We start from the raw sequence: 26,186 nt of genomic DNA, 5'->3' as shown, positions 1-26,186 counted from the left end.
TTGTGGCGAAAGCCGTGCAAATTCCAGTAGTGAGAGAGTGTTGTGCAGAGTTTATGGCAAGGCCTAAGAAGCACATGCCCTATTAGAACAATAAATCAACTTGGTTTACAAAATGAACTACTGATCATTTTTAAAATTTTAAAACTGCTTTGATTCTTTTTCTTCACAGTGTGAACCTTAACAGGAGTGGAGCTATTTCAAGGGGAATTAATTGCTCAGTCTAAGCTCATTTTCTAATTACTGTTTAGAGGCTCTAGGATCTGAGTTGTTCCAGACACTGACCCATCTTGGCTGAGTAATGGCTCTGGAAGGCTTTACCTTCCACCTGCCTGCATTCCTGAGGCAAACAGACATCTGTTACAACACAAGGTCCAGTGGGTATTATGTTTAATTAGAAAATGGCATTACAATGCCCCTGTGACTTGGCTGACCTGAGCCCCTAATGATATACCATACATCAGAATATTGCTTTGCATGGATTTCTATTTACTGAGACTCAATTTACATGTTAAATTATTTAGCTAAGACTTCAAAAAGCAAATACAAGAACTGAGAGAATATTTAAAAATGAGGGATATGTATATATATATATATATATATATACACATATAAACATGAAATGTAGGCATTTGGTCACTCTAGGGGACCAGGGGAGTAAGATGTTTCCCAAGGAGCAGAGCAAGAAGGGGCAGTGGTCCAGAACAGCACACCAGTAAAACCATAAATGCCAGTGCAGCTGCTTTTTTAATCAAAGCTTTGATACCACTAGTAGAGCTCAGGCCTAGAAATTAACTAAATTTGGCTGCCGTGAAAAGTTCATTAAGGTTCTGAAACTACATCACATCAGAGCATATTCTAACACCTGCATCCAGGTCTCCCGTTGCATCTTCCATCCTGTCTGTGTAAATTAAGTTGAACAGGACCAGGCCAAGTACACATCCCTGCTTTAGTTCACTGGTGATGGGGAATGAAGTAGATTTAAATAAAGCCCTCACCCTTACATTACTCCCTCGGTGAACTCATCCGCTCTCACGGCTTTGACTACCATCTCTACGCAGATGACACGCAGATCTACATCTCCGCCCCTGTCCTCTCCCCCTCCCTTCAGGCTCGCATCTCCTCCTGCCTCCGGGACGTCTCCACCTGGATGTCGGCCCGCCACCTAAAACTCAACATGAGCAAGACTGAGCTCCTCATCTTCCCTCCCAAACCCGGTCCGCTCCCAGACTTCTCTATCACCGTGGATGGCACGACCATCCTTCCCGTCCCGCAGGCCCGCAATCTCGGTGTCATCCTTGACTCGTCCCTCTCGTTCACCCCACACATCCTATCCGTTACCAAGACCTGCCGGTTTCACCTCTACAATATCGCCAAGATCCGCCCTTTCCTCTCCACCCAAACGGCTACCTTACTATTACGGGCTCTCGTTATATCCCGGCTAGACTACTGTGTCAGCCTTCTCTCTGACCTCCCTTCCTCCTCTCTCACCCCGCTCCGGTCTATTCTTCACTCCGCTGCCCGGCTCATCTTCCTGCAGAAATGATCTGGGCATGTCACTCCCCTTCTTAAACAACTCCAGTGGTTGCCTATCGACCTCCGCTCCAAACAAAAACTCCTCACTCTAGGCTTCAAGGCTCTCCATCACCTTGCCCCTTCCTACCTCTCCTCCCTTCTCTCTTTCTACCGCCCACCCCGCACGCTCCGCTCCTCCGCCGCCCACCTCCTCACCGTCCCTCGGTCTCGCCTATCCCGCCGTCGACCCCTGGGTCACGTCCTCCCGCGGTCCTGGAACACCCTCCCTCCTCACCTCCGCCAAACTGATTCTCTTTCCCTCTTCAAAACCTTACTTAAAAATCACCTCCTCCAAGAGGCGTTCCCAGACTGAGCTCCTCTTCCCCCTCTACTCCCTCTGCCATCCCCCCTTCACCTCTCAGCAGCTAAAGCCTCATTTTCCCCTTTTCCCTCTGCTCCTCCACCTCTCCCTTCCCATCCCCACAGCACTGTACTTGTCCGCTCAACTGTATATATTTTCGTTACCCTATTTATTTTGTTAATGAATTGTACATCGCCTTGATTCTATTTAGTTGCCATTGTTTTTACGAGATGTTCTTCCCCTTGACGCTGTTTAGTGCCATTGTTCTTGTCTGTCCGTCTCCCCCGATTAGACTGTAAGCCCGTCAAACGGCAGGGACTGTCTCTATCTGTTGCCGACTTGTTCATCCCAAGCGCTTAGTACAGTGCTCTGCACATAGTAAGCGCTCAATAAATACTATTGAATGAATTACATTACAGTGACCTTAAGAACAAAGTGAAGGGCAAAATCATAGAGAGGGAAGAGAAGTAGAGTGAAGGCAAATGAGGCTGGAAAGAATAGCTAATGGGAGCTGAGGTGAGGGAAAGGGAAGAGACTTTCACTTCATGCTAGAAAATGAGGTGTACTGGACTTAAAAAAGCAACTGTGTAACTTATTGCCTCATTTGCTTCAAAGATGACAGTTCTGTTCTAATAACAAACAGTTCATACAATGGAAAATATAGATCCTGCCCTGAACTCCACATTCTATTCTTAATAAAATACACACTAGGGAATTCTATACAATGCCATAGACCTCTTATTAACATTCATGAGAGTTTACCTTCCTAAATCATCTTGTATATTACGAGAATGGAACCTATTATCTGAGGTCTCTTGTTAAGAGTACCTTTTAACTTCTAAACATTTTATAATCACTTCCAGACTTTCATTTATGATACACATTGTGTTAGAGAAGATGAACTGTCCGTGAAACTTTGTTTCTAAAGCTTTTTGAACTTTTTTCTTTTGACTCACTGCTTAAAAGAGATGGATTTGATGTACTGTGCAATGTTGAGCATATCAACAATAGTAACTCATGTGTGTGTGTGTGTGTGTGTGTGTGTTCAGGAAGGTAAAAGGAGGGAGAGAGAGGAAAAGGACCTGAAGAATCTGGCAATAACTCCTGAACCAACAATTTGGCATATTTTTTGAATCATTGTTAACATTTGGAGTGGATTTAGAAAGAGGCAATATCTCCATTCAATTTCAATCATGTCTGAATAACCAAGAGCAGGAGCTGAAGGGTTAAGCCTGTAAATAGGAAAATGTTTCTAAAAAATCTAAAAACAGAGGAAAATGTGCATATTTTTGAAGATGACATCAGATCAGCCTGTAGATTTCAAGTAATCCTGCAATATCAAAACTACCAGTGAACATGCATTAGATGGTATACTATTATATTTTTCCATGTCCTGGAGTTGTGCACTGAAAGGGCCCTGTTCAACTTTCCATGTCAGGATTTTCAAGGAAAAATTCCAGTAAAACATGTTTAAAACAGTGAGGCCTTCTGAGTGAAAACACAAGATTTCCAGTTTTCAAAAATCCTCTTGTTAAAAAACAAAGTTTTTATTTTGTCATTTTTCTTTGCTTTAATTCACTCACCACCCCTCTTGCATTAAGCTGGAATTCCCAAGATTGGCTTCAAGGCTGTCCACTACTCTGCTGTATCTTGCTCATGACTCTCCTGTCTTCTTCTTCTCTCTACATTATTTCCCCATCAAATCCATCAAATGACCTCACCTCTCATCTTCAAAACCCTCTTAAAATGGCACCTCTCCCAAGAGACCTTCCCTGACAAATCCCCCACCTTCCTGCTCCTGCCACTCCAACATCCAGGTGAATGTACCAGAGGCTAACAACTCTAATGAACTCTAATGAGCCAGAAACCAACATAATATGGCCAAGAACCACAGATAGAAACAAAATTTCCCTTAACCAGAACAGTGATCCAGTGTTTCTGTTGGGGAAGGGGTAAGCAGTCAGCAAGAGACAGCCAGGGAAGAGCTGCAGCATTTAGTGAACAGGAAGCCACATAGCCTGTTAACTAGCTTGTCACCATGAACTGCAAAGCAAGTAAGGCAGACCCGCAGCCTGACCACCTCAGGAAGATTGTTGATTTTCTGTTAATTGCCAATATTTGCTTTTATATTTTGTGTCTAAATCCTAGTCATATAAATTAGATGATTTCTGATTTATGTTTGTCTCCTCCATTAGATTGTAAAGGCTAAGGTGGCCAACAATGGCACACCAATGAACCGGAGCCTGAGACAAATGTAATTTCATGCTCAGTAAAGACATACAGTGTGATGCTTGGACATCACATGACTGCCATTTGCAAAAATCCATTCGATTTGGCCCAATTGGCCCAAGCCTAGGATATCTGGCCCAATTGCTCCAGAGCCCTTTTGTTTCTCTCCCAGGTCCATGCAAAGTCCACAGTACCTGAGCTGTGAAACTTGGTGTCAGGACCATAGTGGAGGGGAGTTCAGCATTGAAAATAAAATACTGTACACAAAGTCATCAGGTACATAATGGAGCCAGATGGAGACAGGCCAGTTGATAACCGCACCTATGGCCACCTTGTTGAAGGCAGAGATCATGTGTTTTACTTATACTGTATGTTCTCAAAGGCATAGTACAGTGTTCTGCACATTGATGTTCAATATACATATTTTATACATATGCATAATCCCACCTTGGGTTTTGAAGATGACTCTACAGATGGTAACCTAAAAATGAGTGCAAGTGTTGCTGAAAAGACTGATGCATAACTGACATTGCTTGGTTACAGTTCACCTGGCATAGTCCTCTGGCAAGACAGTTTTGAATTTAGTAATATAGACAATGTTCAGGTAACATTTTCTAGCCCTTCCCCTAGTTCATAAATAGGGTTCCTCAGATATCCACAAATACCACCAAATGCCATTGCTGCTTCATCAGAGATAAAATGACCAATATCCCAGATTGTGAATTTAGATAGGGTTGTCATAGAGGAATAGGGAAGGTGCTATTCTATCATCTTTGGGAGATGTGCTTCAATTGTTTTTCTACTAGTAGATAGTTTTCCCTGAGACATCCACGCAATCTTGTGTGGTCCCCCCACAAATCATGCATTGCAACACGGTTCAATGGGGTTAAGGGAGAGCCTGTAGCTGTGGGCAGAATATCACCGGGTGCCCTCTACCGAAGCCGTTGTGCCTTCTTTTGCTTTTTATACTGTGGTTGTGTGGGGAACTCACGTTTGCCATGCAAACCATTGCATTTTTTTTTTTTTACAGGCTATTAGGCTTGTTCATCCATGGACAAAACTGATCAATTTTGAGTTTTGCAGGATAATAGGGATGGGAAATGGGAAGGTGACAAAATGGATAAGAAGAATTGACAATATAAAGGTTGATGACAATTTCTTTCCTGAGGAAACCTGAGAAAGGTTCAAAGGTGTCTATATTCACCCCTACCTCACCTCATTTTAAGATGTGAAAATATAAAACATGTTTTCAGAAAAGTCCTATCAACAGTACATAACCTCCTGTAATCAGTAGGAACATAGGTGGTAACTAAATCTTAGATTAAAATGAAATAATCTGGACTTCTCTTTTCCTGGCATATATAGTCATATTGAACACCTATCCTATCTATCTATAGATTGAACACCTATCTATCTCTTGTCTGCTGTGTGACCTTGGACAAGTGACAACTTCTCTGGGCCTCAGTTTCCTCATCTGTTATATGGAAATTAAATCCTGCCCCTCCTTCTTAAACTGAGTCACATATGAATTATCTTGTATCTACTCCCATGCTTAGTACAGAACTTGGCAAGGAATAAACACTTAAAAAGTTCCACAATAAAAAAAAGCATAAAAATTCCCAAGTGCTTAGCACAGTACTGTATAGAACCTCACCTTATACCATTAATCCTTGGAGAAAGAGCTAAAATTTATGACCTCTTGTCCTAAAGTCAAAAAGCTCTCATTAGTGAGAGCTTACAAATGTGGAACTAAAGGTAAAAACTGGTGAATGTGTAAGAAGCTGTCCAAGAGCGGGAGAACAAGTCGACCACGGATCCTGGGGCAATTTTGGGCGGGGACCTTCTCCTTTAGCAGGGCTGCTGAGCCACACAATTGAACATAAGTAGCAGAGGGAGAATGGAAAAGGTAAAAGGATCGTTCAAGGCAGGGCTTCGAACATGTGCAGGAGGAGTTACACTGATACACATGTTCCAAGTTTGGAACAAGACCTAAACACGTGGATTTAATCAAGAGATGGGCAAAAGGAGGTGGGCTACACAATCCATTTTGTGTCTGAGGTTTGTTCTGAACAAGTCCAAGAGCATGAACCTTTGGATGCCATAATAATATTGGGGCATCTGTGGAAGGCTTTGGGGCCCTCTAGGATTATGAATTGGGCTCCTAAAATCCTGGAACTCTGAGGCAGCTGCTTTAGTTGTCACAGACTTTCACCTCTTGCCTGGGCGTATCTCTGTATGTTATTGAGCTACCAATTACCAAGGCAAGCAAATATCCTCCAGATGAAAGATGTATATTGTAGCCTAAGCAAATTCATGATAGAGCTAGAAGAGAAAAAGCAGCAAAAAGTGCAGGTTTAGGGGATTTTTACTGGGAAACCAAAGTCATATGTATAAGCTGTTAGTGATGGAATTTTTTCAAGGAGAGAAGGATTTGGCACCAACAAGACTTTCTAAGAATTGACTGTGGAGTGCTTTGTAGATGGGCTAAATTATCCAGTTCAAGGTGAAATGAACTTTCCATGTGTCTGACTTACCTAATCTATCTGAAAGGAATTTCCAGGCTGAATCTTCTCTTGCCTGTGGGGAAAGGGGCAGAAGACAACTACAAACCCTTAAGGAATTTTGCACCATTTGGAACATATATGGCTCTTGCATTTGCATCCCTTGCCTCTTACCTAGAGAATTTTGACTCTAAGAGGGAGGGAGAGGATGGTGGAAGTATCTGATAAAGTAAGAACAGATAATTTCCTTTTTCTTCAAATTTCTTTTTTTGAAATTGAATTAAGTTTCAGAGAAAAGCTGTTTTGTAAAAATAGCCTCTTGGGGATAAAAACACAGGAGACAATTTGTGAACTACAGTATGTTTTGACTGCAGGTAAAAGTGCACTACCCATTGAATAGTTAATGATAGTAAGGGAATGCTTAGTACAGTGTCCGAGCTTTTCATTCCATGATCCCATTGCCTCAGGTAAACTGTTTTCTGGTATTATAGTACTTTTGTCTTTTATGTGTGAGGGCTACTATAATTCTAGGTCCATTCCTATTCACTTTCTCCTTTTCACATATCATTAGTTCTTCTCTTTATAAAAGTGTTCTTTGTATTCTTCGACACAAGATATAGAAATCATATTGATTTCAATAATTGCTTCTTCCAGCTTAAATCAATCAACCAATGGCATTTATTGAACATCTACTGTGGACAGAGCACAGTTCTAAGAGCTGGGTATAGTACATGAGAAACAAAAGATGTGGTCCCTGCCCTCAAGGAGTTTACACTCTAACAGTGAGGTAGGCAGACATCAATTGCTTATAAATAATGGGAACAGGAGGGAGAATAGGATACAATAGGAAAAGAGTATGGAAGATGAAGTAAAAAAAAAAAAAGGAGTAAATGAGCAGTGCGCAAGGATTACTCCATAAATACATAGATACTGAGGATTGGTGTAAAGATATAGGTGCTAAGGGTTCCCTCTATACAAACTGCTTCCATGTTGGTCCCAATGCCTATATTAATAATAATAATGTTGGTATTTGTTAAGCACTTACTAAGTGCAGAGCACTGTTCTAAGTGCTGGGGTAGATGCAGGGTAATCAGGTTGTCCCACGTGAGGCTCACAGTCTTAATCCCCATTTTACAGATGAGGTAACTGAGGCACAGAGAAGTTAAGTGCCTTGCCCACAGTCACACAGCTGCCAAGTGGCAGAGATGGGATTCGAACCCATGACCTCTGATTCATTCATTCATTTCATTCATTCAATAGTATTTACTGAGCGCTTACTATGTGCAGAGCAATGTACTAAGTGCTTGGAATGAACAAGTCGGCAACAGATACAGTCCCTGCCGTTTGACGGGCTTACAGTCTAATCGGGGGAGACAGACAGACAAGAACAATGGCAATAAATAGAGTCAAGGCGAAGAACATCTCATAAAAACAATGGCAACTAAATAGAATCAAGGCGATGTACATTTCATTAACAAAATAAATAGGGTAATGAAAATATATACAGTTGAGCAGATGAGTACAGTGCTGAGGGGATGGGAAGGGAGAGGGGGAGGAGCAGAGGGAAATGGGGGGAAAAGAGGGTTAAGCTGCAGAGAGGTGAAGGGGGGGGCGGTAGAGGGAGTACAGGGAGAAGGGGAGCTCAGTCTGGGAAGGCCTCTTGGAGGAGGTGAGTTTTAAGTAGGGTTTTGAAGAGGGGAAGAGAATTAGTTTGGCGGAGGTGAGCAGGGAGGGCATTCCAGGACCGCGGGAGGACGTGGCCCAGGGGTCGACGGCGGGATAGGCGAGACTGAGGGACGGTGAGGAGGTGGGCGGCAGAGGAGCGGAGCGTGCGGGGTGGGCGGTAGAAAGAGAGAAGGGAGGAGAGGTGGGAAGGGGCAAGGTGATGGAGAGCCTTGAAGCCTAGAGTGAGGAGTTTTTGTTTGGAGCGGAGGTTGATAGGCAACCACTGGAGGTGTTTAAGAAGGGGAGTGACATGGCCAGATCGTTTCTGCAGGAAGATGAGCCGGGCAGCGGAGTGAAGAATAGACTGGAGCGGGGCGAGAGAGGAGGAAGGGAGATCAGAGAGAAGGCTGACACAGTAGTCTAGCCGGGATATAACAAGAGCCTGTAGCAGTAAGGTAGCCGTTTGGGTGGAGAGGAAAGGGCGGATCTTGGCGATATTGTAAAGGTGAAACCGGCAGGTCTTGGTAACGGATAGGATGTGGGGGGTGAACGAGAGAGATGAGTCAAGGATGACACCGAGATTGCGGGCCTGAGAGACAGGAAGGACGGTCGTGCCATCCACGGTGATAGGGAAGTCTGGGAGAGGACTGGGCTTGGGAGGGAAGATAAGGAGCTCAGTCTTGCTCATGTTGAGTTTTAGGTGGCGGGTCGACATCCAGGTGGAGACATCCCGGAGGCAGGAGGAGATGCAAGCCTGAAGGGAGGGGGAGAGGACAGGCGCAGAGATGTAGATCTGCATGTCATCTGCATAGCGATGGTAGTCAAAGCCCGTCAAATGGCAGGGACTGTCTCTATCTGTTGCCAACTTGTTCATTCCAAGCGCTTAGTACAGTGCTCTGCACATAGTAAGCGCTCAATAAATACTATTGAATGAAAGCCGTGAGAGCGAATGAGTTCACAAAGGGAGTGAGTGTAAATGGAGAACAGAAGAGGGCCAAGAACTGACCCTTGAGGAACTCCAACAGTTAAAGGATGGGAGGGGGAGGAGGAGCCTGCGAAGGAGACCAAGAATGACCGGCCAGAGAGATAAGAGGAGAACCAGGAGAGGACGGAGTCTGTGAAGCCAAGGTGAGATAAGGTGTGGAGGAGGAGGGGATGGTCGACAGTGTCAAAGGCAGCAGAGAGGTCAAGGAGGATTAGAATGGAGTAGGAGCCATTGGATTTGGCAAGAAGGAGGTCACGGGTGACCTTAGAGAGAGCAGTTTCGATAGAGTGGAGGGGACGGAAGCCAGATTGGAGGGGGTTTAAGAGAGAATGGGAGTTAAGGAATTCTAAGCATCGATTGTAGACGACTCGTTCTAGGATTTTTGGAAAGGAAGGGTAGTAGGGAGATAGGGCGATAACTGGAGGGGGAAGTGGGGTCAAGAGTGGGTTTTTTTAGGATGGGGGAGACGTGGGCATGTTTGAAGGCAGCGGGGAAGGAGCCATTGGAGATTGAGTGGTTAAAAATAGAAGTTAAGGAAGGGAGGAGGGCAGGGGCGATGGTTTTAAGAAGGTGAGAGGGAATGGGGTCCGAGGCGCAGGTGGAGGGGGTGGCACTTGCGAGGAGGGAGGAGATCTCCTCTGAGGATACTGCAGGGAAGGATGGGAAAGTAGGGGAGTGGGTTGGTGGGGGGGAGGGGAGAGGCGGAGGGGTGACTTTGGGGAGCTCAGACCTGATTGTGTTGATTTTCGTGAGGAAACAGGTGGCCAGATCATTGGGGGTGAGAGATGGGGGAGGGGGAGGAACAGGGTGCCTAAGGAGAGAGTTAAAGGTCCGGAACAATTGGCGGGGGTGACAGGCATGGGTGTCGATGAGGGAGGAGAAGAAGTTTTGCCTGGCGGAGGAAAGGGCAGAGTTAAGGCAGGAAAGGATAAATTTGAAGTGTGTGAGGTAGGCTTGGTGCTTGGACTTTCACCAGCAGTGCTTGGCAGCTCTAGCATAGGAGTGTAGGAGGCGGACAGAGAAGGTGATACAGGGCTGTGGGTTAGTGGAGCGAGAGCGGCGGAAGGAAAGGGGGGCAAGAGAGTTGAGATGAGTAGAGAGGGTGGAGTTGAGAGCGGAGACCTGATCATCGAGAGTGGGAAGTGAGGACAGGGCGGCAAGGTGAGGAGAGATGCTTTTGGAAAGACAGATGGGATCAAGAGAGCGGAGGTCTCTGTGGGGCAGTAGCGAAGATTTGCAGGGGGAGGGAGTGTGAGAGATGAGGCAGGTGAGAAGGTTATGGTCAGAGAGAGGGATTTCAGAGTTGGTGAGGGAGGAGATAGTGCAGCGGTAGGAGATGACGAGATCGAGGGTGTGACCGAGTCGGTGAGTGGGCACGGTATGGTGGAGGAGGAGGTCGGCAGAGTCGAGGAGGGATAGCAGGCGGGCGGCAGAGGAATCATCGGGTACATCCATGTGGATGTTGAAGTCTCCGAGGATCAGAGTGGGCAGAGAGAAGGAGAGAAGGAAGGTGAGAAAGGGGTCTAGGTGGTTGAAGAAGTCGGAGGTGGGACCAGGAGGGCGGTAGATGACAGCAACAAGTATCTGGAGGGGGTGGTAGAGGCAAATGATATGGGCTTCGAGGGAGGGGATGGAGAGGGAGAGGGGAGGAGGGATAGTGCGGAAGCAGCAACGGGGTGAGAGGAGGAAACCGACGCCTCCTCCCTTACCGGTGAGTCTGGGGGAGTGGGAGAAGGAGAGGCCTCTGCTGGAGAGAGCAGCAGCGGAGACCGTTTCATCGGGAGTGAGCCACGTTTCTGAAAGGGCGAGGAGGAGGAGAGAGCGGGAAAGGAAAAGGTCATGGACGAAAGGCAGTTTACCTGTAATGGAGCGGGGGTTCCAGAGGCCACACTTGAAAGTAGCTGTGGGTGCAAGGGGGGGAGGAGGGGAAGGGCGGGGGGAGGGGAGGGTTTGGATGGGAATGAGGTAGCGGGGCCCTGGACGGGGAGAGGGGGATGAGGGGTAGCGGTGGGACAGGAGGACTGGGATGGGGCGTGGTGGGGAAGAGAGAAGGGGGGAGGGGGTGAGGAGGGGGTTTGGTGTGGGGGAGAGTAGGGGGAGGGGGAAGAGGGGTAGCGCTGGTAAAGTATGGTTCTAGGACGGGGGAGGGGAGGGGGGAGGAGGCAGAGGAGAGAGCGGGAAAGAGCTGAGCGAGAGAGGGGAAGGGGAGGATAGGAAGGGGCGGGAGGGAGGAGGGGGGAAGGAGGGACATGGTGAGGCCAGAGAGGTGGGTGGCAGCACTGACAACAATAAACAGTAACTAACGAAATCGGTAATATAGCAACATGATACAGTATGATACAATACAGTAGTGTTAATAAGCGGGCGATGACCAGGGTCGGGAGTAGGCTTGATTAAGGGCCGACCTGATCAAACTCAAAGTCAGGCGGCTGGTGAGGCCAGAGAGGTGGGTGGAAGCACTGACAACAATAAACAGTAACAAGCGAAATCGGTAATATAGCAACATGGTACAGTATGATACAATACAAGTGTTAATAAGCAGGCGATGACCAGGGTCGGGGGTCGATCCAACCCGACCCGATCAGACTCAAAGTCAAGCGGCTAGCGGCCGAGAGAGTCCCAGAGCTCATGACCAAATGTCCCTGAGGTGGCGGTGGGGGCCCTGAGGTTGTCCGGGGTGCGTTGCGGCCATAGGCGGCGGCTAAGGTAAGGTAACACGGTGAAAACAAGGACAGCGTCGGCTGGGGCGGGGGCAGGGGAAATGAATCACCTCACGGGGGAAGAGGGAGTGAGGGCTTCCCAAAATGGCCACTTCAGGTGGAGTGGGGGGGCGGTTGGGGAGCACAATGTCCCCGGGCCCGAGCAGGGGGACACAATGTCCCCACCCAGGCTCTTTCCACTGAGCCACGCTGCTTCTCTTCTGCCTCAACTACTGCATCCTCCTCCTCACTGATTCCCTGTCTCCCATTTCTCTTCGCTTCAGTGCAAATTTCACTCTGCTGCCTCCATCACTTTTCTAAATAAACATTCTGCCCGCATTTCCCCACTCCTCGAAATCCTCCAATGGTTGACCATTCACCTTCACATCAAACTTCTCACCATGAACTTTAAGCCACTCAATCAGCTCTCCCCCTCCTACCTAAACTTACTAATATTCTCCTACAGCCCACACACTTCACTTCCCTAACACCAATCTATGTACTGTGCCTCAATCTTTTCTTTCTTTCCGATGACCCCTTACTCACATCCTCCTTCTGGCCTGGAATTTGTCTCCTTTTATTTACAACAGGCCACCATTCTCTCCACCTTCAAAACCCTACTAAAATCATGTCTCCTCCAAGAGGCCTTCCCTGATTAATTCCTCACTTCTGTCTAAGCCCTCCCTTTTGTATCACCTATGCACTTGGGTTTATAAGTACTTTGATACCCACCCCATTCCCAGCCTCCCCACCACTTTTGTATATACCCTTTATAATCTGCTGCTTCCCCTATTTGTAATTTATTTTGTCTCTTTTATTAGATTGTAAATCCTATGGGGGCAGGGTCATGTACACCAACTCTATTGTATTATAATCTCATAAGCACTTAGTTCAGTCTTTTCCTCAAAAGCCCAATAAATATCATTCCTTGATTGGTTAGCTGTTGGACTGAGGTGATTTGGGGCAGTGGGGAATCAATTAGGAAAGACTTCCTGAACTGATGTGGAATTTTGGGATGGCTTAGAAGCTGGCTAGAGCTGTGGTTTGGAGGACTTGGGGTGGGAGGAGTTCCAGGCAGAGAGAATGACATGAACAAGGGGTTGGTAGGCAGGAGAGTCAAGAGCAGGGTACAGTTAGAGAATGGCTTTGGGAGGAGTGAAGAATACATGATGGGAAGTAGAGGGTGAAGGTAAGTGCTAATGTAAAATGGAGAGCCTTGAGGTAAGGAATTACTGCCTGATGAGGTACAAGACAGGGGTGCTAATTGCCTAAGGAGTGTTGTTTGGATTATGGGCATGCCAGCACATCCCTCTCCAAACATCTTCCACCCAGTTTAAGGGGTTGATTTTCAACTCACTGAATAAACCACCTAAGTCTGATTGGTTTCTGCAGTCTGGATATGATTCATCTGGGGTACCTGCTAATCATATGCAATTTGATGCAGTTGTAGGGTGACTCCAGGCAATATCCCCACAAGCCTCACATAGCCCCTATGAGCCTCATTGTGCTGTGCCCAGGATCTTCAAATAGGATGGGTATTACCCCTGTAAGCCTCACACCACCCCACATGCCTCACAATGCTGCATCCCAGCCCCTTAGGGGCATGGGCAGGGGTGGTGCTGTGCATACCTGCTGTCATAACACCCAGTCTCCATGGCCCCCGCCCCTCCGAAGGACAGAGAGGACACACAGGGCGCTCCAAGGTTGTCACGCCACCGTAGCCCCTCTGGAGGATAGAGAGGATGGATAGAGAGACACACTAAGCACTCCAGAAGGGGCAGGAGCAGGGAACATGGAATGCCCCACTTTCCCTATTCCCCAGACCTGCCCCACTATCATTAAGCCAGTGACTACATAGTCTAAACCAATGGACAATGGGCGTAAAGCTGCTGCTCACTGGGTTATGTGGAAGGACTTTGCCTGATAACTGGGTCAAATGATGCTAAACCTTTGTGGTGCCACTGATGCAGAGGGAAATGGATAGTCTTTGGAGGTTTTTGAGGAGTGGGTAGAATGATTGAATACCATTTTAAGATCTGGACAGCAGCAAACAGTGGGAAGAGGTTCATGTCTGGAAAATCAGTGAGGAAGTTGATATAGTAGTCTAATAGTGAGATGAGAGCTTGAAGCAGGGTGGTGGATGGAGTAGTAGGGAGCGATTCAGGAAATGTTGAGAGGAATAATTGGCAGAATTTAGCAAAACCCTAAATGTGAGAGTTAAAAGACAGTGAGGAGTTGAAGATAACACTAAGGTTATGGGTTTCTGGGACAGGGAGGATGGTGGAGATGACAGAGATAGAAAAAGTTAGAAGGTGGAGTGGGTTTAGGAGGGAAGATGGAGAAGTTGAGTTTTAAACATGTTAAGTTTGAGGTGTCAGTGGGACATCCATGTGGAGATATCCTGGAGGCAAAAAGGAATGTGTGTTCGTTTAGGAGGAGAGCGGTTGGAGTGGTTCCATGTCAGCCTGGAGGAAATTATTTCCTCTTCAATTGATGGCTGATTAAGTTTCTGCTTTTGTGAATTTGCCAGGGAAGTAATGCCTCCTCCTTCTTATTAGCCCAGGCTCCCTCTATCTTCGTTCCTGGTCCCTCTTTTCCTACAGCCAAAACTGCCCTGTCTTCCTAATTACCCCTCACTCTCTATTTTATAACTTTCTTTTTTTCCACAACTCCAACACATGGACCTTGCTACTTATGAGGGTTTTAACTGCAGGTGAAAATTCACTACTCACAGGATATTTAAATATAGTAAGGATCATGCTTTGTACAGTCTGCTGGATCCAGACCTCTATTTGATCCTTTAAATATTGCACCTCCCTGCCTTAACTCCTCCAAACAGATGGATCAGATGAAGTCATATTCATATTGCACTCATCACCTATTTCTTCCCCTCTGATGCCACTTGGAACCTACTTCTTTCCCCACTGAATAGTGCCCTCCCTTTGCCCTCTCCCAATCCCCCAGTAGGAGTTCATCAGTTCCTACTCCTTTACTCCTAGGGTTCCAATTCCTTGCTCTCTTTTTCCTTGTCACATAACAATAATAATAGTATTTGCTAAGCACTTACCATGTGTCAAGCACTGTCCTAAGTGCTGGAGTAAATACAAGATAATCAGATTCCACAGGTTAACAGGTATTGAGTCCCCATTTTGTAGATGAGGGAACTGAGGCACAGAGAAGTTAAGTGACTTGCCCAAGGTCACAGACAAGTGGTGGAGCTGGGATTAGAACCAGTTCCCTTGACTTCCAGGCCTGGGCTCTTTCCACAAGGCCACACTGATTCCCACTCAATCCTAGTTCCTTCTACCCTATTGCTTTTTAATCTCTGCTTCTTTCCCTGCAGGGCAAATATGGTAAATGGCTGAAAAACGCTTGGGTTAGTGGGTTGGAAATGACATGCTAGATTTCAAATCAAAGAGAGGAAGGGAATTCAGCATTTCTTGGTTAGATCTTTGCTTGCACTAATTGTGACCCCTGGTATCATACAAATGTTACACCATATGTGTTCTATGCACATTATAAAAGAAATGTTTCATTGTGTTTATAAGTTTCAAGTTCTAGGGGAGAAGGCATACTCTGAAGATTTACATGTTATAATCTGATTTCAAGCTGCTGATTGTTGATCACTACCTAATATTGGCCTTGTCTAACGTGGAAGCCCATTAAAAGTTACAAATTAAAAGTCATTGGGGAAGAACATTATCTTGGCAAGAGTCTCCTGGAAAATATTACAACTGCAAGAGCGCCACGGAAGAGTGCTTTCAACATCAAGATGATGTATCCCAATCGTACGGGAGGGATTGTAGCCAATGAGCTAGCGCAGGGGATGGAGACTCAGGAGTCCTAGAGTTAATTCCTAGGAGAATGGGTATGACATTGAGCAAACCATTTAGCCTCTCCATGCCTCTGTTTTCTCTTTCAAAAGAACAATACTTTACTTTGAAAACCTCTGATGCAAGACATTTTGCAAAACACTAAAGCAGACCTATCAAATATTTGTTGACAACTCTTGATATTAAATAACTATCATTATGTCACTGTAGAGCATTTTTCACAGAAATTGAATTTATAATTACAACCAATCCCACTAGAAAAACCATAAGATATTCCATAAAGGGCAACCTGAGGAAAAAGGTACTGGTGAAAATAGTTACTTCCCAAGAAATAAATCTGAACTATTAGCTACAATAATTGGGAAGAGCACAGGACAAGCATGGAAACAGCATGGCCTAGTGGCAAGAGCCTGGGCTTGGGAATCAGAGGTTGTGGGTTCTAATCCCAGCTCTGCCAGTGGTCTGCTGTGACCTTGGACAAGTCACTTAACTTCTCAGCACTTAGTTCATTTCCTGGCACATAGTAAGTGCTTAAGAAATACCATATTATTATTATTATTATTCTCTGTGTTTCAGTCCCCTCATCTGTAAAATGGGGATTAAGATCGTGAGCCCCATATGGGATAGGGACTGTGTCCAACCTGATTACCTTTTATCTACCCCAGTGCTTAGAACAGTGCTTGGCACATAGCAAGCATTTAAATTCTGTAATTTTTTTTCTAGTCCTATCTCTGCCACTTGCCTGCTATGGGACCTTGAGGAAGTCACAACTTCTCTGTACCTCAGTTTCATCATCTGTACAGTGGGGAAAAGAGGACAATCTCTCCCTCTTAGACCCTGAGTCCTGTGTGAGACAGGGACTGACTGTGTCAGAGCTGATTATCTTGTATTTACCTCAGTGCTTAGCATGTGATAAGCACTGAATAAAGACTATCATTATTGATAGTTAATCTCCCAATACTTATCACCGAATACTTAATTCTCTTAAGCCTGTCAAAGGGCACGGACTGTCTCTATCTGTTACTGATTTGTACATGCCAAGTGCTTAGTACAGTGCTCTGCACATAGTAAGCGCTCAATAAATACTATTGAATGAATGCCCCACGTTTCATCTGTCTTTAAAGTTGAAGTACAATACTCCATTTTAAATGAATTGACTTTTCAGTTTCAAAAACCACTACAAACAGACTGTGGGGTATGGAATACCTACTATGAATGGATTTTCTATAGTTTACTCTCCAGAAGAATCTAACAAAATCTTTTCCTAAAACTCTCCTTGTCCCTTATCAGGTGCTAACATTTGAACATTTGATGGCATTTTTAGTAAGGACAGTAGACCACGTGCTGGAATTTATTGGTGCTGCCTCCCAAAACAAGAACAGAGAACTATTCTAAGTGCTTAGGAGAGTAGAGTACAACAAAGGAGTTTACAGTCTAGAGTCAGCATGTACCTAAACCTTGGGACTCAGCCCAACTTGGCTCTCCTTAATTCCAGTCTTTGCCATGCCTGATTTACTCTAAGTCCTGGTCCTAGAAAGTGGTGAATTAACCTGGAAGTGAGTATGGGCCAAAACAAAATGTGGAATGGGATTTCTGGAAGACACTATTGACACAAGTGTGGTTACCACTGGGAAATCAAATACCAACAGCCCAAGAGAACTCTATAGTGCCCTTGTCACCAACCCATTCATTCAATCACATTTGAGTGCTTACTGTGTGCAGAGCACTGTACTAAGCACTTGGGAGAGTACAATACAACAATTAACAGGCACATTGCCTGCTCACAATGAGCTTGCAGTCTAGAGGGAGGGGGAGACAGATGGACATCAATACAAATAAATTACAGATATGTACATAAGTGCTGTTGGGCTGGGAGGGGAGAGGAACAAAGGCAACAAGTCAGGGTGAAGCATAAGGGAGTTGAAGAAGAGGAAAGGAGGGGCTTGGTCTGAATGCCCATATACCTTGGAATCCCCTAAATTGGAAGGAGAAAGAATTGGGAGTTTATCATCATTTTTGTAAATAAGAATCAAGGTTTAGCCTCTTTCCATTGCAATGCATTTCAAAAAGAACACAATACAAAATCCAGAAGATTGCCTACAAGCAAATCTTCCAACAAACTTCAGTGTGACTGTACAATCTGACTGGTGATTTGAAAATCTTTGAAAATAGTATGGGATCAGCAGTCAGTTTAACAAACTGAAGATATGAGAACAACAAACCACCTGATGTCTGTCCTCAGAGATAATCAAGACACACTACAGGTCCCCATACATTATTGCAGAATCATCTAGGTTATTCAAACAAACGAGTCAAGGTTACAGCAGTGAGCTGAAGCAGAGCAATCCTGAGTTGTTTTTCTGTTATTTGTAGCTCCCAATCACAAATTATCCCATATGCCAGAATCAGTAAAAGACTACTTACAAAACCAAGAAATGTCTTTATTCTCTTTAATATCAAAAAGCAACCCTCGCTTTATGTAGGAGTTAAATATTCTGATTGCATTAGAAATTTGGAAGAGATGCAGTTGGCATATTTTCTTTGATGCCAAAAAATAAAAAGAATCATCCTTTTTTCATCCAGCAAAAATAAAGTAGATGCTAGAGCTGCTCTTGCTACAGGGCCTGATCTCACTACTCTTGGTCCAGTACTGGGATCCTTTTACCACTGACTACTCTAGAATCATTAAGCCTATTATCTAGAGCTCCCGACAGGTTGGTTTACCCCCTCAAGGAGCATCCCTCCATTTACCCCTGTCCCTTGACCTACTACTTGCCAACACACACTCACACCCTTCCTGGCACCTTCCTACCATTCCAAATATGGGGGCCATAGGACTGTCTTCTCTGCCACTTTACTCACATCATTAAGAGCACACAGGATTGGCTTCAATCTTTAAAAAAAAAAATTAACCCATTCTCAGGCTACTTAAAACTGGGGTCTAGAGCAGATATAACGTAATCTGGACAGTATGAGATAAGTATCTAGGCTTACTGAATCATTGCTTGCTCTTTTGTATCTGCTACTAAGAACCTAATTAGCACTATTTCGGTACCTGAATTGCAGTGAACATCACCCCCTGGGATAGTCAGATACTAACAAAGAGCTCCGTTGCCTTCCCTTTGCCAAATCCTGTGGGCTCTTCTCCATACTCATTCTGTTTGAACTTTCTGCTGCTCTTAATTCATTAGCTCTCTCCCAGTCTAATGCTTTTCAACTCAAGCTTTGGGAAAACTTATCTCCCCCTGTCTCCCTACTTCATGAAGCCCTCTACAAAAAGCCATTCATAGGAACCCCACAAACAAGAGGATCAGAACTCATGTATATAAATAAGTATATCAATCCTAAATGCATCCATATGTTTATCTTGATTACCTAGATTTTTTTCCTACAGAAAAGAGGATGTGACAAAAATGCATGCCAATATATGCTTTAAAAAATGACTATGTAGACATTTGCCATAATTTTATCATCTTAGGAATCATTTCAAGCAATCACTCTTTCTAAAATAGTCTGGTCAGATTCAACTATGAGAATGGGACAGCAGCTTCAGTCGAGCTTAACTCCTGTGGAGACGTGAGGTTTAGGTCGCTCAAATGAAAGGCGAAACTTGCAACGCCTATCATGGGTAAGCAAACAATGTAAAAAAACAAAGGGTTTATATGGCCCAAATCGCTCTCTCAACTCTATATTAGATGTCCTATGTATGACATATGCTCTGTCAAAATCCACATAACTAGGTAGTCCCCTGGAGAAACCGTAAAGACCCCTACACCCGATTCTTGCTAATGTCCTACTTCTATCAGAGCCTGCTCATGCATAAAGCAGTAAGTTGCATTTTAGCCATTCTGGATTGCCTCTACCAACAACCAAGGGAAATGAGAAAGGGCTACAGGGAGGCAATTTTGAGCAAATGAAGAAAAGAGCTGAGATCACAGAGTTCTGTGGGCTGTGAGGCATGTTGGTGACAAGGAGAAAAGGAAACCAAGAAGTTTTGTTGAAGGAGCCTTTGTTGAATGCTTGTTACATAATTCTAGGGAAAAAAAATACAATCACTGCATAGGGATAATGAAACTATTATTGTAGCTAAAGGTAGATCTGTTTTATTTTCCCTGGAAGCTACATTAAAAAAAATCAATACTTCCCAGAGTATCTCTGCCTCTGAATACTACTTCCAGCCTTTTACCTCTTAAAAATCATTTTGCAGCCCAGAATAGTTCATGAATGATGACATTTGGAAGAAATTGCTTGGATTATTAAATTCAATCAATCCCCTGACTGAAACTGGACACCTTTTTCCTCTTATTTTTCTCACTGTTCCAATTTATCCAGCCTTTAGACATTTTACAGTGTGTTTGCTCTAGAAATATAAAAATATGACTGTCTAGTAGGATAAGAGGAAAGTAAATAAGGGTCAACCAAAAATAAACTACAGGGAGGAGCCTTTTCTGCAGGGAAGTCTCAGAAACAAGGTCCTTGGGTAATAGAAGGGCCCTCTTTTCCTGGGGGAGGCAGGGGAGCTAGTGAAGTCTTTGGAACAAATGACTCTTTTCCTCAATCTTCCAATAACGAGACTTTTTTTTGCTCCAATTAGTGAAACCAGGGTCAACCTTTTTGTTGTTCTGGTCTTCTCTCTAGTTGCCCAGATGTGACTGTGCCCTGCTTCCTCTTGAAATTATGCCATTTTATTTTCCAGGAGATAAATGTCAAACTCCATACCAGTACTGTTCCACTGCACTAGCATTTTTAAGAGGGGCTGGGCAGAAAAAGAACCATGAAGTTGAAAAAAAAAAAATCAACCAAAGCCCAACATCCGAGTCACAAAGATTGATGTATCAAATGGTGATTTGTGAGTCAATGAAATGGAAATATTGGTTTATTGTCATTAAATGAGTAGGCACAAGGTTCTCCATCCAAAATGAACCGAGCTAAAGCATATTAAATCCAAAGGGAACGAGGCTGTGGGATGCAGAATCTCTCACTAGGTTTCCAGGCACAAAAGAGTAAACCTCCCTTAATCCTGATTTAATGTTCCTTGGCCCATAGAAAAATAAAAAACAAAACCAATTCAAGCCTGGGATTGTGTCCAGAATGAAGCTCTCCCTCCCTCAATTTACCGACTTGCAATCCCTCGCTGATTTTGCCCTCTAAAATTTCTCTTCCATCTCTCTTTGTAATCTTGTGACATTTTCTGGTTCACTAAAGACATCCCAGAATGCCTCATTCAGTGACATCACAGATAATCATGGGTTGCTTCTGGTAGCCCATCTGTTCACTCAGGCATTTGCTTGAGTGAGGGAGAGATATGAGGGGAGTTTTCATTTTAGGCTGGGTAGGGAGATAGGGCCTTTGAAGCTGTTTTCTATCATGGCAGTGCAGCTGTCAGTGTTGGCTGCAGGAGTGGAAGATTGTCCTTGCCTCTCTCTGTTGCCGGCAGTTCTTTGCTTTCTGATATTAATTGGGCTTTCATTATGTGAATGTGCCCAGAGGCTTATGCAATGGGTGCATATATATTCATGAAAATACCAATAAACAAGAGTGCTTTCAAAATAATGTTCACATTTTAAACATTTAATCCATTTTGCTTTTCTTAAATGGAATTTTGTTAAAAAAAAAAAAAAAAAAAAGGATGTAGCCTTACAGTATAACATATTACTAAACAGAAGGTGTTTTGCAGAAAGGTAGAAAGAAACACTGACCAAATCACCTTATTACACTGTACACAGTTGAAAGGAAGCATCACGCTGAATGATTAGGTCTTATCTATTGTAGAAACTCTCTTTTGCTCCAGTGATGCCTCTGTAGATTCAAATGCTAGTGCATTTGACTGTCCCTATATGGAACTACTTTTCGAAGTAGAAATCCTCTGAAATGAACAATAGTACTTAAATTGAATTTGTAAATTCTCTTACTTTTTTTTTATGGATTTCAGGTTTGTTTACAAAATGATTTTGTGGGGATTAGGCATGTTACCTTACCACATAAAATCATTCTGCATTGAATCTCACGGCACATTATCTCTCTTGAAGACTACTGAAAGCTACAAGGCTCCAAACAGTTTCATTCCAGCACTGCTCTTCAAAGGAGGAAATGAATCCATTAAAAATTAGCATTAAAACATACTGCTGTGGTAACAGTTTACAGAGTAGAACTCCTTCTCAGAAAAAATGGAGTTCTTGAATTACTTAACTACTCTGCCTTCTTAGCAGTTCCCAATCTACCTACTTCCAGTGTGGCTGATTATAGGATCCAAGAAAGATTTTGTCACCAGCAGTTTGTGGGATGCACCCAGCTTTCAGAAAATAGCTGTTGCTTGGATGTCACATATCTGTCTCGGGGACTAAAAATTATTCCGTTTCTGGAAACCACCATGAAATTGTTCAATTGGCTTCAGTCATCTCGTGATGCTCCAGTTAAGCTCAGTGTAGAATAATATGTTATTTCTAATTAACTATTTGTTACCTTTCTTTTGAACTGTATCACTGCTTCTCTAAGCACATATAGCCCCATTTAAATCTGATGTTTCTAAATGGAACTTTAAATATTAAAATTTTGTCTTCAAAAACAAGACCCAAATGACAATGCTTTTGCATTGGGGGAAAAAGAAAAAAAACCTGAAAACTTTTTTCACATACTATCCATTAGCATTTCATTTCAACTCAATACCCTGAAAACTCGGTGCCTTTTATACAATCTTAGTGTGCTAGGATAACTGAATTCAGCTCATTATATGAATTCCCATTGGACTCTTGAGCAACAGAGCTTTGTGTAATAATGGTGATAGACCAGTCTAGATTCCAAAAACAATCCACTCTTTTCAACTCCAGAGTGCTTTGCAAACACTGAGTATTAATCCTTGTAATATTTTATGAGCTGGTATCATTTGTACACCAACAAACTGAGGTAGAAAATGGGGAAATTTTTCCTCAAGATTGGGACTTACATAGGCAGGATTTCTTGGATTTTAGATGGGCATAAGAAAGTGGGTGCTAGAAAATTGGTCTTCAGTTGGCATGGGGGGGAAAAAAAGGAAATCCAGTGCCTTCTTAAAATAACTTGCCAAGCCCCATTTAAGGTTTCAGTGTTGAAATTGTGATTTCACCCCAGAAATGTCATCTACTCTCTCTTCTGCTCTGCTATTTCATGGTACATATTGATTTCCAGAATGGAGACTAGGGCATAGGAGGTGCCTTTCCAATTTCAATTCAGCCAAATGCAGAGAAAACTTTCACACGAGACCCTTAGCACAAATGTAGGATTCCAGAATACCACTGAACAATTACTCACTTTATTAGACTCTATGAGTTAATAAGGAGAGAAATAAGAATTCAATTCAGTATGTTACAAAGGAGAAATAATGAGAGTGCTTTGTCCTTCCAGAGCACACAAGACATAGCAGGAAAGCTCTAAAGGTTAAGCAGATAATGGTGTACTGACATTTTTCCAGCTATCGGGGAATAGCAAGACTGGATCCTAACGAACATTCCTAGTCATGTTAAAGGTTAAATGATTGTAAGTGGAACAATTTAGACTAGAGCCTCTTCAGATATTTCTGACAATAAGTTCTTTTCGTATTTGACTGTATTTCACAGATTCTCTTTCCATTTTTTGTGCCTGAGTTTCTCTTCCTCCCAACAGATATCCCACAACAAGAGAGTGTTTTCATCTCCAGAATTTTCTAGGTCACATTCCTTTCCCCCTGATATAACTTCCCTTCCTGCTCCTTTTCCTCCATTACCTACTCCAGATACTCCCTGGTTCCATTTCCTGCTATTTCTGATTGCTCATTCCTAACAGCATCTCTGGCCCTGAGGACCTTCACAGAAGCAACAGGAATCTCAGGGATCCCGGATAACACTTCAGGAAACACCATGATAGACAATCTAAAAGCAAAAGTTCACTTAGACTTTTCCTTTCAACCCCACACCATTCTTCCAAAAATACGGCAATGGATCTCTTGACTAATGTTTGTCAGGATTTCTTCACTGCTCCAGCTCTAGCTTCACTTTCTGAAGAAAGACCATCATAGCAAACATTAGCACACATAAATCCACTACAAATCTCCTGTAGATTTTGAGTCACTAGGTCTGAATGTCTTTCTAAAGAATTAACCCAATTGGGATCTGCCTCCCAAGCAACAATATATTGATTCTCAAAATCTTTCATGATCTTCCTGTAAACCTAATAGCAATATTCTCTTCATTGTTTAGTTCTTTTCTTAGTAGTTTGTAGAAGGTATTTGGAGCTTCAGAAATACTAGAGAAAATTGACTTTAAAGTCCAAGAGATCAAATTGTCAAATATTTGCTACTGCTTTGCACTTCATTTTATAGTTAATTTTAGGCAAAAATCTTAAGTGAGAGGCTGAAAAATAGTTCTAATTCATACTTTTTGGTATTTAAAATAGCTCTAGATGCCTTACTCTATTTTGTTTAGAGGAAAAAATAACCAGGTGGCCACTATTTAATTTATATATTTATTGAAATCAATGAATACATTTGCCTTTTTTGATTTTGCAAAATCAAAAATTACCTGAATGTATTTCACTGCATCAAGTTATCAATCCATTATATTCATCAGCTTATAGGAACTGATAAAATCTGGACCATGCTATTTAAGATATTTGGACACTGTTCTGAAGTTTGCAGTTTTAATTTAATTATCTAAGAAGATGGAAATGGATTTGCTCAAAATAAATACTCCTAAGATCATGTCAATGAAATGGTTTCTGTCTACTCATAGGCATTATTAAACCCAATGCTCCAAGATAAAATTGGAAATAAAAGCACTGCATATTTAAGATACTATTGCTACTTTTTACAAACCATGTAAGAAATCAGGAAGTATCTGGATTTCCTGATAAAATAATTTTTAGATAATTATCAAATTATAGCAATAACATTTTCAAACTATAATTCAAGAACATGAAACTTTCTATTTTGACATGTTAAAATGGTCTTATGTGAAAAATCTTAACCTTGAAGCATATAACAGCGAGTCACTGGAAAATGGCTATAAATGCAAGAACCAGATCAAAGGCAGAAGCACACATTTTTCTTCACTAGCACGCCCTTGAGTTTAAAACTTTAATAACATCTTTAAAGCTCACTTTTGTAATGATCTGTAGCATAAGACAAACAGCATAATGCAGCATATACAGTAGATTTGCATTGGCTTTTCTGACAATAATTTAGTTCTCTCTTACAATAAAACTTGTAGTCCTTGGTTACTAAAATACATCTATGCAAGGAAACAATTCTTACCCATTTCAAAAGTCAGCAAAGCTACTATCCCCCTTAAATCATGAGAAAAATATGAAGCTAAGAAGTTACTTTTACCACAATGCTAGAAAATACTCTTACCATAGTGTTCACAAATTCAAATTCAAACTCCTACTTGAGAAAACTCGGGAAGACGTAAACCCGGGGCTGTTATGAGGACCTGATTTCACAGAAATAAACTAAGATTTTAATGGCCTGAACGAGTGTGCTTTTGCTCCTTGTTGGTTGTCGAAGCTTATAAACCTCAGGTAAGATTGAAAAAAATATACAAGCTACAAGGACGGTTACCGACAGTACATAGCTGTAACCCAAGTTAAGCTACTAGATAAGAATAAATGCCCCAGAAAACAAATAACCCCAAAGCTAAAGTAAACAGTATGCTTATCACATAAGAACTATTAAATAATGCAAACATTAACAAAGCAAACCAAGCGCCTTCATCACAGGAGAAAGAAATCCAGCAAATACAAAGCAGTGATTGGGAAATCTAGATAGGAAGAATCATGGCTTTATACTGATCCTGTAAGTACCGAGGAAAAATGTGGATCAGGACTGACATCTGGTGGCCTTATAAATGAGATGTAGCCATTAAAAACGGGCGATTAGAACCATATACTCTGGGAAAGGAAGAGTAATATTTTGTCAGCTACAAAAGAGTGATTGGCCCCTTCAGCCAAAGTCATTCAAGTGAAATGCCTGAATGATGGTTTCTGGGCTAGCCTGTATCAGACCAAGGAGCACTCCTAATCCCTCAGGTTGGGTTGATGATAGTTCACCCCTAGGGATGTTGATCCAGGAGATGGATTGGAAGGGGCTTCTGGAGTGGGGTGAGCAATCACTATAGTTTGGATTGGAAGTCTCCTGAGTGACCTAGACTACCCATATGGAAACCATCAATATCTTAGTCACTTGTTTGAATCAGTGTCCAGACTATGTTAACGCTGGTGGCACATCACAAAGTGACAGTTTCCTAAAGGGCAACCATAATCCATATCATCAGAAGCTCCATTCTTCTGGAGTGCTTGCTTTTGGGATGTTCCCAATTTCGATCAGGACAGACCTTCAGTTTTCTCAACCCTCCTAGCCCTCTTTGGGGAGGCTGTTATGCTCTCCTCAAAATG

At 43.1% G+C, this 26,186-nt stretch overlaps 1 protein-coding gene across 1 annotated transcript in view; it reads right to left on the bottom strand.

Annotated features, from left to right (window-relative positions):
• The window catches only part of NFIB (nuclear factor I B), a 312,498-nt gene extending 287,257 nt beyond the window's left edge, over positions 1–25,241 (bottom strand). Inside the window, exon 1 of the mRNA XM_029055083.2 lies at positions 25,147–25,241. Within this exon, the coding sequence (XP_028910916.1) occupies positions 25,147–25,149 (3 nt within the window). The 5' untranslated portion in view covers positions 25,150–25,241. The remainder of the gene's footprint in view (positions 1–25,146) is intronic.
• Between the last annotated feature and the right edge of the window lie 945 nt (positions 25,242–26,186).

The sequence above is a fragment of the Ornithorhynchus anatinus genome, chromosome X5 (assembly GCF_004115215.2).
Source record: "Ornithorhynchus anatinus isolate Pmale09 chromosome X5, mOrnAna1.pri.v4, whole genome shotgun sequence".
Lineage (NCBI taxonomy): Eukaryota > Metazoa > Chordata > Mammalia > Monotremata > Ornithorhynchidae > Ornithorhynchus > Ornithorhynchus anatinus.
Note: the sequence above shows the minus strand (reverse complement) of the source record. Positions and strands in the feature narration are given on the sequence as shown.